Source organism: Panthera tigris, chromosome B1 (genome assembly GCF_018350195.1).
Source record: "Panthera tigris isolate Pti1 chromosome B1, P.tigris_Pti1_mat1.1, whole genome shotgun sequence".
In the NCBI taxonomy this organism is placed as follows: domain Eukaryota; kingdom Metazoa; phylum Chordata; class Mammalia; order Carnivora; family Felidae; genus Panthera; species Panthera tigris.
In genome coordinates, this window is record NC_056663.1 from 55,953,208 (window position 1) to 55,968,256 (window position 15,049).

The window sequence follows — 15,049 nt, forward strand, 5'->3', positions numbered from 1 at the left end:
CCTTGTGAGCCTTTCAGAATGTTAGAAACACTGTTTTCTGTGTGAGGAAGGTTCTGATTGGCACCCTGTAGTCTTAGAAGACCATTGTGGATACTGAAATTTGTAAGTTCAAGTCATTATTATTCTCATGAATCCTCCATTCCAATACTTGTATGTACACAGTGAAATGATGGTTTCTATTATGATCCTGATCCTAAGGCAAAAAATGGGTAATAAATTAGATTCAATTATCTAGAGTGTCTACATAATTGTAGTACAGTTTTATTAAATTAAAGATAGTTATCAGAATGGTTCCTGTTTCTCAGAATTAGATGTCTGAGAAAACTACAGAGGAGAGAAAGCCTGCACACCTGAGCACAAAATCTGTTCATTTCAGTTTTGTCTAGCATTTATCTAAGCATATAAAGTTGACCTACTCTGTGACCTACAAGGTCACCTTTCTGAGTCTTCATTCATTTATCTATAAAATGTTACAAATGTACCATGTCACTTACAAATTCCTTCATCTCAAAGATCCTATCGTTCTATTGTGGAATTGTTCCTCAGCTGACGTAAAACATCTAATTTGTATTAGAATTTTGTTGAAACGTGTTTCATAAACACAAACGCTTGACGTTTAAAACTTGTCAGCTTATCAAAGACCTCGACCGATGAGAGATTAATAATTTTCTAAGTAAATGCTGTCATTCAAGAGTAAGGAGTGTGAAAATGGGTACAGGAAACCTCATTTAAAATGGAGTCAAAAATCCCTGAAGGGGGCGCTCTCACAGACATGCCATTGTTTGAAGGCTGCATAACAAGCAGGAAGAAAGATTTGAATTATCTTGACAAGGGAGGGCATTTTTCACATAGGAATTTCATCCCCTGCTTTTAAGAAAAAGAAGGAAGATCTCTAAATGCTGTAGCAACAACACGATAACCACTACTAAAGCCAGTGAGAAACCACCACAACCTGGAACTCTTAATTTTCTCCAAAGAACTTTTGTTTAAAAAAACCCATCTCAATTTCCTCCTAAAATCTAATAAAGGCTGGCTTTCCCTTTGTCTCTTCAGACTTGTCTATGGTTTACCATAGGTTGCTTGTCCTGAATTGCAATTCTCCTGCTATTCCCAAATAAACTCATTTTGCTAGGAAAATAACTGGCTGTTTTATTTTTGAGCTTGACAGGATGAAATATTTGTGCGTTTTTGTATTGTGTCAATGCAGTGATTTTTTAAAAATTAAGAGCAGATGGATATTTAGACATCAAAAAGAGCTGTTTGAAATACTGAACACTGTATTATTAAAACTCACCAGCTGAGGTTTGCTGACAAGAGGAATAATCATAAAACATAACCTTTTATTTCATCAGAGAAAGTTATGCCTTCCCAACATCTGAAGCCCAATATCCATAAAATGGTTTCATACAAGTGACATCCTACTCAAAACAGCTGTCTGCAAGGAAAATAAATGGGATTTAATCTGCCATAAAATGAATTGCACAATTTATTTTTCTTGAGGAAGTCATGCCTTTGTGACATCGGTGAGCTGTAACAGTTTTGCTTTGAAAAGAAGCATCTCTTTCTATGCCAAACCCATATTAATTCAACCATGTGGAGTTTTCCTCCAGAAAAAGCAGATCGGCTTCCCACCACCTGATGATGGGAGTTGCCGTCCTCCACCTTTAAAAGCACCGATTTCAAACATGAACCCTAACTAATTATTTAAGCCAGAGATAGAAGGGTCTTAAGATGCCTGGCTATTAAGTACAAAATACATAAAAACTGTCACTCAGCCACTTAATGTCCTACAAAAAAATGACTATTTCATATGCTTCAAGTTAATGTTTAAGAAGAGAACAAAACTGTAAGAGAACAAAATGATAGAAAAATGACAGTTCAGATTTATCATATCTTCAAAATAAAAATATTAAAAAAACTTGAGAGAATCATAGAGCAAATATAAATATTTATAACCCCAAAGTTGACTTACTATTCTATTTGGGCATTTTAAAAGACATCTAGCAATAGAGGTATGGTATGGTAGAGCTAAGGTTTTAAATTTTTTTTTTTTAATGTTTATTTATTGTTGAGAGATAGAGCATGAGCAGGGGAGGGAGAGACAAAGAATCCGAAGCGGGCTCCAGGCTCTGAGCTGTCAGCACAGAGCCCAACGCAGGGCTCGAACTCAAACTGAGATCATGACCTGAGCCGAAGTCAGATGCTCAACCGACAGAGCCACCCAGGCGCCCCAAGCTAGGGTTTTAATTCATTTCATTCATTTAAGTACACAAAATATTTTTTTAATGACAAAGGAAAAGAGAGCCACAATAAGACAAATTTTAACTGTGAAATCTGTGATATCTAACATACAGTTCAACCAGACAATGAAACTTAGGTTTGCTTCTTCATTCTATCATACATTTTTTAAAATATTCATTTTTATGTTCAAAATTAGCCTAAAAGCATTTCATTCTGATGACTACCATTTCTCAAACTACATTCTCACATGCCACAATAGAACGTTTTAAAATAGTTTTTGTCAAAACTAACCACATTATCTATTTGAATGGAAGTTTCCACAAGCATACCTTTGTAAAGTAAATATAAATCCTGCTGAAACTGAAATTAATTTAATCACATTTAGCTATATTGTTACTTTCTTTAGAGGGCAGAAGAATATAATGCCTGCAAGAAATTTTGTTTTAGTGCTCTGAACCTACCAGTGCTAGTGTTACAAATTCATCAAGAATAACGTAACATATACCTTTATAGTATCTCAAGGTCCCTTATTTTAATCTGCCAAACAAGCACCTCCTTCAAATAGGCCTTTGCTAGATAAATAAGGGATTCTAATAGTAATCGTGAGGACTGTGAATGTGTGTATAACCCTCAGTAACATTCCTGAAGACTGGAGAGATTATTCACATTCGCTGTAGAGAAGAAAAAGGAGACAACAAAATGCTACTTTAAACATTAAGGCGAAGGTAAGGCTCACTAAGAACACATAACTCCCATTATTTTAGTCAGCTAAATTGTTTACATGGACATGGACATCATGTGAGATTGGATTTTTAATTTAAAAGTAGAGAGATAGAAATCCCCAAAGTGCTTTGCCTGCTGAGACAGATTCTATCAAGGCATATTCTGCCACTGGTGGGTAATACTCATATTTTATGAATACAAAAAGATTTTTTTATGAGTTAATTTTGTATTTTGTAAGTTCCAAAACTTACTCTTGTAGCTTATAGGCTCATTCTCCTCTGACCTTGAGAACACATTACTGTTTTATGTTCATATTTATGACGCTGGGATACAGTGCCACTCTATGTTTTGACTCCCTTTCAACCACAAATGCTAAACTAATTGGTAAAACAGAACTATTTTATTAAAACTATCCATTTTGCCATTAAGCGATATGATATTCAAATTTATCAGCAGAAATCAGAATAGCTTTCTTTCCACTCTTTAGCAAGTGATGCTGAATTTCTACATAGAAAAATACACAATTGTATTTTACAACATGTTCTTAGTTCCTGCTACTTATTAGTATCTAAAACCGAATCTTTATTTTAAAGTACAATTATCCCTACAGTTTAAAATATGAATATTAGATCTAAACAATTCCAAGATGCATCACAGTGACTAGTTCTTAATAAATCTGAGACATAAAAATCGCATGTCTCATCGTCTAGTATAGTATCTGATGAAATACCAGCACTAAAACATTTTTGTTGACTGTCATCTAAGAATCTTTATATGCACTTTAGTGTTAGTATTTTATCATATAAATAGAAATGCACTACCATTCTTCATCTATTTTATGACCTTTTCACACTGATGATATCTTCCAACTTCAGATAGTTATAAAACATGTGCTAACTGATTTGTCTGCTTATGGAAACTTGCCTTAATGTACACTTGGAGACTACTTGAGTAAAAGAGAACCCAATTCAAGGCTCATCATTACCATTTGTGAGGTGATTTAAAAGAGTCTCACTATTTTAAAGATTTACAAACACTTTCAACCATGTGAGGAATTTGAAATTTTTATGGTAATATGGATCTTTACAGAAATTGCTTTGCTATTGGTTGGTAATATATATGTCTATATAAGCAATATATATTATAGATATACAAATATATATTTCTTTTCCATTTTCTGAACTTGGCATGGAAATTACTGAATGAATCCAATGCAAAATAGATCTACAAAATGCTAGGAAGAGAAGGAAAATTGGCGAGAGGGAAGAATGGCAATAACCTAAAACTAAACATAAAATGCTATAAAATGAATTCATCAGAAGATGGAGGAAATGTCTACAAATTTGTGAAAATGCCAAAATCTATCAAAGAAATATAATAACAAATGTAAAATTAATATCTAAAATAATGTACAGGTAATGTTACAGAATTTCCCTCCCAATGTTTCCTTACAGATTTATAAATCCAATATCAATTGCAAAGTAGGCAATAAAAACAAATAGAAAAATTTGTTTATAATAAGATACACAAAAAACAGGGCATTTTGAAATTAGGCTATTTATGCATTCATATCACTCAATGAAGCTTCAGCCCCAATTCTGAAATACATGAAAGTTATTCTGAAGCTTTGATTCATATAAAAATTACACAAAGGTCATGTTGAAATAAAGATTTTGATATATTTGGATGGAGCCTGAGAGCCTGCACTGCTAATAAGCTTTCATCGTGGTGCTGATGCTGCTGGTCTGTGGACCACACTTTGAGGAACAAGGATTTATGCTATCTACAGGAAAGTACACTGGGTTTCTTAAAGTTGCTGGCTTTGCCAGATTGGGAGGATTATTTCTAGTTTCGGATTTTCCCTCCAACTAGTACATGGAACATAGCAGATCTTTGTGAATCTGAAATATTCAACTCCTACCTTTCCTGACCAGCTCTGGAATAAGCAGGGGCAAGAGGGAATGAGTGTGTGTGTACCTGTTTTGCGTGTGTGTACCCAGTGCCCAGTTGTACCCCCATACTTGCATTAAGGGAAAGGTGTCAGCAACTCTCCCGTGACTATCCTAATGTGAACTTGCATTCATCTAAGCACACAAAGTTTAGAGAATTGTCAGGTTCAAATATGCCCTATCTCTGAGGTTAAGCCCCAGCTTATTTCACACATTTCAACATTTTTCCATGTGGATGCTGTTAAGGTTGCCTGGAATTTGGAGATAAGCCCAGGATTAGTCCTGCTTTAAAGTCATCACGAAGCCTTGTTATAGGCCTCAAGTTAAGTTGTTAAATGTATTTCTGAGAGCTTACTGGGGAAAAAAAAATAATCACATGCACTAACTTTGGTGAGCTTCAGGTAGCAAAAACATAATGTTGTGGAAAACTTACCTGCAGACCTGTACCTTCATGTTTCTGTACACAGAGGGCTTATGATAGGAGGCTGAAACAATATTCTGTTTACCAAGCTTGCTTTAGGAAGAATATGTAAAACAAGAAGGGCTGGAAAAGGGCGTGTACTTTTTGTTTTTTAATTTTGATAACTGGGTCAACCCTATTCAAGCAGATTTTTAAAAATCACTTGTAATATTCGTAAAAACTCTATAATTATGAAATATTTTGGTGGTTTTTTTCTCTACTGCTATGAAAACTACTACTACAGAATTTGCCAATTACTAGATCGCTTACAGTTTTTGGAACTCTGAATTGCAAGTGACACTAAACTTGTGCTATTAAAATAGCCAACATGCTGGCTTCTCTCTTTTTATTTATTTATTTTTTACATATATAGCTATTCTATTGACCTAGAGGACATAAAATATAAGGCAGTAATATTTGGTTAAGTCTTGTCAAAATTTTATTGCCTTCGGCCAAAGGACATTACAGAATATCCAGTAGAAGAACCATAGTGCAAAAGTGTTTAGATATATACTGAACAGACTTGAAATTGGAACAGAGTTCTGAAAATAAATATGAAGTAAAACATTTCAGAAATAATTTTCTAAAGGAAGCCAAAAGCCCCTATCTTCCCACACTTTAAAGTTTATCTTGCCTACTTAGTTTGATTTTTAAAGAATTGGTGAAAAGACTCTGCATGTTACAGGCTTACAATTTCTGTGTTGTCTACATAAATGTATAAGTATACTTTCAAGTGTAACAATTTTTAACAGCATAGCTAGAGATAGGATCAGAATAAAAAGGAGCAGGAAAACTGTCTCTGTCTTAGAGGCTCTGTAAACAAGAGATGTCTTAAGATACCTTCCCTCTCATATAATGGAGAAAATAAACTTGAAAGGAATTTTGATAAACACTCATGTAAGGCCTCTCCTCTAATATAGGTGGGTAACATGCTCTTTTTATCCTCCTTTTGATAAACCTCTACAGTGTAGTTTTTCTTCCACATCTGTAGTAAGTTACTTGCTTATTGGTAAATTTTGATTTTTTAAATGTTAAAGCAGCCTTAATTTTTCTAACATGCTATGAATTACCACAATTTGTCTTCACAACCCCTCTGACTTCTGTTCCTTCTGGAGATGATAGGTGGGTAGATGGATGAATGGATGGATGGATGGATGGATAGATAGATAAATGATTAAATTGAGAAGATCTCCACAAAAAAGTATGGAGACTTTTTATATTATAATAGTAAGGGAGTATTTGATGAGTAGAAATAGTTGAGAGCAATTACTCTATTTTGCAGTGCACAATTTGCTCAACCATCCAGGGCAGCTCTCCATCCTGACCTCTCTATGAGGAATTACTCAGATAACTAAGGACTTATCTCCATTTTGATAAAAAATCTAAGACACAGAACTCATTAATCTGATGTCATATAGTTAATAGTTGGTGTTAGAATTGTAGCTTGTGTTTGTCATGTTAATTTTATGATTTCCCATAATTCAGGAAGCAGGACTGATGATTCTTAGGTCCACCTAAATCCTCATATTTTGTCAGAGGAGACTTTTTTTTTTAATGAAAACAAAAATTTGGAAGAAGAGTCTTTCCTGTTACATGCAACTTTAGAATTATGAAGTATTCTGAGAGATTATAGAACTATTTTTATCACTTATTTCTTTCAAAGTTTACTTTTACACATATTGACAATTTAACACAATAAAAAGCAATATTCAAAAAATTTAACCTTTTGAAGGTTTAATGATCATGAAATAATACTCTTGACTTGATAGTTTATAGGAATACAATATCTATATTAAAGGCTTAACAAAACATTAAAATAATTGTTATCTTTAAAAATGTCCAATAGAAGAGTCAAAATCACCATTACTATCCTAAATATTATTTTTTTCTGTTGTTCTACTTCTCTAACACTAATTATATTAACACTCTTCTGTCACTTACTTCCCAGGTGACATTATATGCAGAAGGATAGTCCATCAAAGTTGCTATTGTACAAAAGATGACGGGGAATTGAAGTCAAGACAAATGCAGATGCCACTATTTTCTCCCCCTTAAAAGATGTTCACTTGAAAAATGCCTCTGAGAACATTCAGCAAAAAATGCTCTGTAAACCACAATTTTCTGCTACCAAATGTTTCCTACTATATTACCCTCAGGTCAAAATTCCACTGTAATAAACAGTTTACCAAGACAAAGTTAATTATGTAGAAAACGCTCCATAGATACACTATCTTATTTCTCTTAGTACCAGTCAACCACAAAAGACCGTTTATCTGGTGATGTGCAGCCCAGATCTTTCTTCCTCATTTTCATTCTTTTATTTAAAAGCAAAGTTTAAAGTTTTAGCTGTAACATATTAAATGCTTATTTTTAGCCTGGGGTATTAATGACTACTTTGAAATAAGCAGTCTCAATTAGGAAAAAAAAAGAAATCAATGTGTTATTTAAATTAATTTTTTAAGTAATAAATTTCAGTTTTAGACACTGGCTTGCATTTTTGGGTAGGATTGAGTGCATATCTACCTAAGCAACACAAGGCAAAAGTTGCTTTGAATCAACCTAAATTACCAAGTGAGTAGTTTACTATTTTAATGGAATGATGTTAGATAATCTCATTTTTGTCATATAAATTTCAACACAAATTAATATTAGGCAAATCATGACTTAGTATTTGAAGCATATCATTCAAGACTGGAAACTCTGTTAAAGAAATCTTAAGACTAACACACTGAGCAATTTTACTTACACAGAATTTTTAGATACTATGAAGAAACTGACATTTTTTCTTCAAATGAAATTTCCAAAACTTTAATTAACCCACTTGATTTCAAGATGTTTTCTCTTGTGAGGCATAAGAATAATATGCAATTAAACTCTGTTACTGCCATTTTTCTTACAGTAAAGCATAGCTCTTTCATGCAATGAAATGTAAGGTAGAACACTGTATTCCCAAATAGATCAACATCATTAGAAAACGTTTCTTCCTGTCCACTCACATCAGCCAAGAAAGAGAAACTTTCCTTTCCTTTGAGAACTAACAATTCTCACATTTAGACCAACTATGATCAATGAAGTCCTAATTTCAAGAAACTTTCTATAATTTTATTCCCCTCTTATAAACCACATGATGTTTCTCAGAATGGTAGGTATATTAAAGCTTATGTCAAATTTTCTAATACACACCAGACTTTTTGGTTTATTGTTCAGATATGACAAAATCGCTAGAATTGCCAAATAAAAATATTTGTGTTAATTACAATTTCTAGTATTTATGAAGTGACAAGCACAGACTAGAGTATATCATACTGGTAAATAATAGAGCAGATGTTCCTCAGAAACAAGAACAGATTTTATAAATCTACTGGAATATCTCCCCATTCATATGTACTTACAATAGCATATTTTGCAGTATTTGTTCTGAAGCTGAAAGTAGAATTTGGGGCATTTTGCCAATACCTATCTAATTCACAACAGAAATGTAATTCAAACTTTCTTATAGTTCCGCAAATGACACCAATACTTTCTCATCCATTGGCCAACACTTATGAAATCACAACACAGACAAAACTTCATAATCACCTTTCAGATAGAATTAGAAAGAAATATCACAATAATCTTCTGGCATTTTTTAAAGCCTGTAATGATTACGTAGGTAATAACAGAATATCATTAACTGTATCTTACCTCTATCACTGAAGTCATCTACTAGAATGATTTCTGCTATCAGACTCTCTGGGGTTCGGTTAATTATACTGTGGATAGTACGCAGGAGTGAAGTCCAGCCTTCATTATGAAATGGGATAATGATGCTGGTGTTTGGCAGCCTTTCCAGGTACATCTTGTGCTTACAACTGGAGATGACATAGAAAGAAAAAAGCAATGTCAAATGCAAAACTATAGTGTATCTTACACTGCTATTTACTCACTGTGTTATCCAACATCTGTGAAAAACTGGACTTTGTCTAATACTTTTCCAAACAGAGCTTGTACATAATAATAATTACTCTGTTCATTCATGGAATTCATTAATTATCCCTTTCACATGTGCTCTTAATGAAATAATTATTTATCCTTTTTTGTATCAGGGATTCAAATACTAGGTAAGAAGTGCATTGAAATGTTATGTTCTTGTTAATGTATACTTTTCTTATTGTTACCTAATAGTAATGTGAACACTTTTTACGAGTTAAAATTGTTTCCATTTGGCACATGGTTAAGGCTTAGATAGGTTTCCTGAGAAGTTCTGGAAATCCGACTTCTATAATTATGCTTAGTTGATCAGTTTTGGTTGTGGTATGTTTCAATGGCTGGGTAACATTTAAGTTCTACAAGGAAAACACAGTCTTACAATGAAATAAATGAAGATTTAGTCTTAAATAACCCTATACTGATACAACTACATAATAAGATTACTTTAAGATCCAAGCCAGACATTATCACATTTCTTGTGGAATTTTAACCAGAAATCCCATGTAGCTTTTTATTTATTATGAAAGAAATCCAAGATACCGAAAAGAATGTAGGCTTTAACTTTTGGCATAGTTAAAAGCGATTTATTATGTGTAATTGCTATTTTTACATATTTATGATTTATTTAATTAATTTATAAGCCACATGAAGGCAGGAACGTGATCTCAAATCTCATGTAATTCCTAGTTCAGCAGGTCACCCAAGCTTTTTTGAGGATGATGAATTCATCTAAGTTTGTGAAATTTTTGAGTTACTTCAAAACTAAAATAGGATAAAATTTCAATCAGTTATCAAATTCAATGATTTTCCTGATATGGATAACCTGATAACAAAAAAGAGAGTGGAAATCTAGAAACAGGAAGTTTCCACTTAAATGCAGAAGGATCTAAGGCTTCAGGTTTTGCCAGGACACTGGCTACTATTTCATCTAGAGGAGGAAACAAACCATAGCAGGATTTGAAGTATGCTTAGATTCTACCAAGATGTATATACATGCACCAGAACATTCAAAACATTACTTAAAATATTCTTTCCAGTCATTTCAACACTTTATTTTACTATGATCTCAAAAGGATATATTAAATACTGCTGTGGAGCTACGGATCTACACTAAGAGATGTTGCCTTACAGCTTGGGAAAACACGACAATGTAATTAAAGCCAGCAAAATTAACTATCCTAGAAAATAAAATAAAATAAAATATTTTAGTTATATAATTTGAAAATACAAACATTTCCTTTTTTATTGTGTCCATTTATTAATTTTTAATCTCAGTGTTTACTATTTATAACAATATCTATAAAACAAGTAGATTTTGATGTTTTAAAATAGGATGAAAAGAATTAGAGAGGAATATTAAAATAATACCATGAAATGGGCATTAAATGCTAGGAAAAAAACCTGAAATTCATTTTAGGATCAAACAAAATGGTTAAAAAATATATAATAGCATATGAAACAGTGATTTCTAAGGACGTATTGTGAGCTGGATGCTGTCACATAAATTGCACAAGTCTGGAAAAGCATGCTAAAGTAATTCAACACACCTTGTTATAATTATGTACAGTCACCCATTCTTCTCAACAAAGCCAAAGACCCAAGCTTCACTATATCAGTATTCAGGATAATTGCACCTACTCATGCAAACCATCATACCTAACAATGCTCTGGGAATGCAACTGATATTCCCAAAAAGGCAAATTAGGTTTTAATCATTAAGGTGAGACATTATACATATCACGTGCTTATTAAGAAAGAATTGCACTCAGAGCAATACCCTATAAGCAATCAATAGTGACGTTTAACAGCTGTATATAATCTATTCAGAAAATAGGCAGACACAAAAGGATGCAAGATTGATCGTATGCAAATAAGGCTTGCCTTCATAGAAATGTTTTCAATTATTTCTATCTCTGTGAGCTCAAACTATTACCACACATAAGTAAAAAGATCTCTACTACTCATTCATTAAGTCACAATGATCTGCTGAGGTCTGACAGAAGCCAGGATCCAAAATGGAAATACAACAATGAACAAAACCTAGTCCCTGAGTTCAAGAGGTTTGTAATAGAATAGGAGATATAGAATGGTAAGTAGAGTTTAATAGGGTGCTATAGGATATTTAAGAGAGCCCCCTGACAGTGTTACAGAAATTCAAGTGAGAGCTGAAGGTGGTCTGCAAAGACAGGTTCAACATATATTTAGGAACAGAGCTGACATGACTTGGAACTGGGAGAAGTAGTTTAAGGAGGACTCCCATGTTTTGGACACAGGCAATTGATCTTATGAAACACAGAGGGAGGGAGGCAAACCATAAGAGACTCTTGAATACAGAGAACAAACTGAGGGTTGATGGGAGGATGGGGGAGAGGGTAAAATGGGTGATGGGCATTGAGGAGGGCACTTGCTGGAATGAGCACTGGGTGTTGTATGTAAGTGATGAACCACGGGAATCTGCCCCCAAAACCAAGAGCACACTTTACACACTGTATGTTAGTCAATTTGACAATAAAGTATATTAAAAAAGAAAAGAAATACAGACTGACATAAAAACACAGTGTGTGAGGGGCACATCTCAGGATGTGCTTGAGGGCGAAGGCTTGAGGGCGAAGGTGAGTTCAATTTTGACCACGTTAAGGTTGAAGTGTCAAATATCCTGCTGAACACAGCAATTATATATATGGAATATACGTTTATTTGTCTTATGTATGTATGTATTTATGTATCTATGTTAATATATATGTTTTTGGCTCAAGGTGAAGATGTGTTTTACTGGAGGAACAGGCTTGTGAGTGATAGGCTGTAGCAGATGATGCCAGTGGACCACCAGCATTTCCTTACCATTCACAATCCTGGTACATGCCAAGAGGAACCTCTATAAACCTCTATAGGGGAACCTCTATAAACCTCTGTATAGAGGAACCTCTATAACTGCAGGTAGCCAAGTGAGTGCTTTCCCTCATCTCTGAACGGAAACAGATTAGATACTCTGAAGGAAATTAACACCCCTGGAGCAAGTATCAACCAATGAAGGAGGGAAGGTGGAGAATAGACAGTCCTATGGTAAGATAACTGTGAGATGTTTTCTATGATGTGTACCACAGTTTCCCAGCAAGACTGACTCTCAGGTGCCCACAGAGGTAAGCATCTTGCCAGTGTATCTTTCTACCGGCTACTTTCCCTTCCTGTCTTACCTCCTCATCCAGCCTCCCCAGGTACTTTCCTCCTCAAAATTACTACAGTCAAACTTGTGTCTCAGGATCTGCTTCTCAGGGAAACTGTTCTTAGACATAAGCATATAAATTATACTGCATTTGTCACTTGTCAAAAACAGTCTCTTCGATATAAAGTGATGGCCAAAATTCTTTAAGAAACATTACTTTTGTTGTATTATGAAACTTGCAGTTTGTTACACCTGGAGATATTTTTAAATAATGTGCTTTTAAAAAAAATTATGGCACATATATTTTATTCTTTCTTTCAACTTCTTAATTACTGATGATGCTCTACTCCAGGTCTTCTCCGTGCCTATAAAATACAACTATAAGGATTTTGTACAGCGTACACATAAAAATAGCCTTATCTGAATTAGCAGACCATTAGGAATAAGGTCACCTCCTTTACATGAATGGGTATAATTACTTTTTTTAATTAGACCACACTGAAAAGTCACTAATATTTTGTGCTGGTAATCATTTCTTATACTGAAAAATCAGACTTTATACATCACACCATCTAGGTTCACACTGATGACTTTGCCACGTCTACCTGTGTGACAATGGGCATGTTATTTAACTTCCGGAAGACTAGTTCTCTCCTTGCGTTGTGGGGCAACGCAAGGGTAAAAACAAAACAAAAACAAAAAGCCTTCTCCATAATGCGTTGAGAATTAAGTTACACAATCCATGTAAAAAACTGAGTACAGTATCATATCTGATACTAGCAAGGGTTTGATAAAGACTATTATTGTTATTGCAGTTATTGTTTTTTTAATTGTTGTTATTTTACCTGTCAAGTCCTCTATAGTAGGAGGTAGGAAACTAGGAGAGACAGGAACTGCATGAGGGAAAGTGAGAGACACTTCAGATAGGAAGATGAATAAATTTTGGTTTCTTCCCTTAAGGATTCACAGACCAGTAGGCAGATATATAAAATGATTTGACTCAAATGAGACAAGTGACATAATAGATGGCACTCCGCAATCAGAGCCCAAAGGAAGTATGACTAACTTTGTCTGAAAGAATTAGGGAAGTCTTTATAGATGAGTCTGTATGTGAAGAACAGATCATGTAGGATCTTTAAAATGATTCTAAGGAATTTGGATGTTAGCCTGAAGTCAACGTGAAATATTTCACATATTGTTAGTGATGAAGAAGACAGGATCACGTTTACATATTCTTCCAGCAGCAGGGCAGACAATGGAGACAGCAGAGATGAAGCAGAAAGACTGGAGATTGTAATAGTTTGGGCAAAAGATAATGAGGGTGCTGATCTGATGTTTACGCTAAGGAAAACCAGCCTCTTGTGACAGGGTTTAATCTGATTGAATTGTATTTAGTCATTCTAGTACTTAACCTGACCAAACAAAATTGAATTTACTCCCAACCTCAGTCACTGGATTCAAGGAGTTGTGCTCTAGATGACTGCTTCTCAGCATTACTAGAAATACTGAAGCATAGCCAAGGCTTTATTAAGAATCTGTGACCTGTGTATTTTAGGCTTAATCTCAAGGCAGGTTGAGAATGGAAGTATGTTAAATACAAAGACAATGTGGTAATATGGAACTGTGTTGAAGAAATTAGTAAAAGAAGTCAAACACAATTTACACATCTATGGTTACAGATAGGTAGCAAATTTACAAAGGGAAAGTAGGGACCAATTAAAACATTTGTCACATTAAGCTTATAGGAATATGAATGAAAATGCCTGTAATTATTGCATTTCACATTTTGTGCTATTTTAAAATAAGCATTTGCATAAAATTAACTTAGTGTTTAAGAATGGCTTAGAGATGAGCCATTAAGTAAGAGATGTTACATTACATATTATCATCAATTTATCTAAAGAGATAGCAAAAACACTCTTCAAATTTTAAATGTACCAGAGAGACAACAGAAATAGTTTAAATTGTTTAAAAAGTTACTTGAGAGAAATGACAAATCATGAAGATATTTTAAAAAGCTAAAAATGTAATGTATAAATATTTTCTAAACCATTTTCATTAATGAAAATAGAAACTTTTTCATACTCTTCTATTTTTTCTCCAGACAAAATACACAAAAATTTTCTGCTAATCACTATTGGTATTTGTTAAATTGAGAGATTTAAAAATTTTTGGTTTAACATTGTTTATTTTAAATATAATGTCATTCCTTTCATACTTACATTAATTTATCTTAATAATTTCATTGGTTTCACCAAAAAAAAATTTTTTTTTCAACAATAGCAACAGGTCAAACAATAAATTTTAATTGCAGATATATAAGTGCCAGACTTATCAGTATATGTATATTTTTAAAGAGTTATTTGATTATTCATGCAACAAATGTCAACATTTTTACTGTGGATATTTAGCTAAACTTGCATTTGAGGTTCTTAAGTCCTTCACATTCTCCTCACCATCACCTAAACATTCCTTCTTACTGAAGGCTGAATATTTAGTTTTGTCTACACTGTCAAAACACACATTTTTAAGATTCAAATTCTT

At 33.7% G+C, this 15,049-nt stretch overlaps 1 protein-coding gene across 1 annotated transcript in view; it reads right to left on the reverse strand.

Moving 5' to 3' along the window:
* The window catches only part of GALNTL6 (polypeptide N-acetylgalactosaminyltransferase like 6), a 1,186,276-nt gene that overhangs the window by 643,335 nt on the left and 527,892 nt on the right, over nucleotides 1–15,049 (reverse strand). Inside the window, exon 4 of the mRNA XM_007097151.3 lies at nucleotides 9,058–9,224. Coding sequence (XP_007097213.2) covers nucleotides 9,058–9,224 — 167 coding nt within the window. The remainder of the gene's footprint in view (nucleotides 1–9,057; nucleotides 9,225–15,049) is intronic.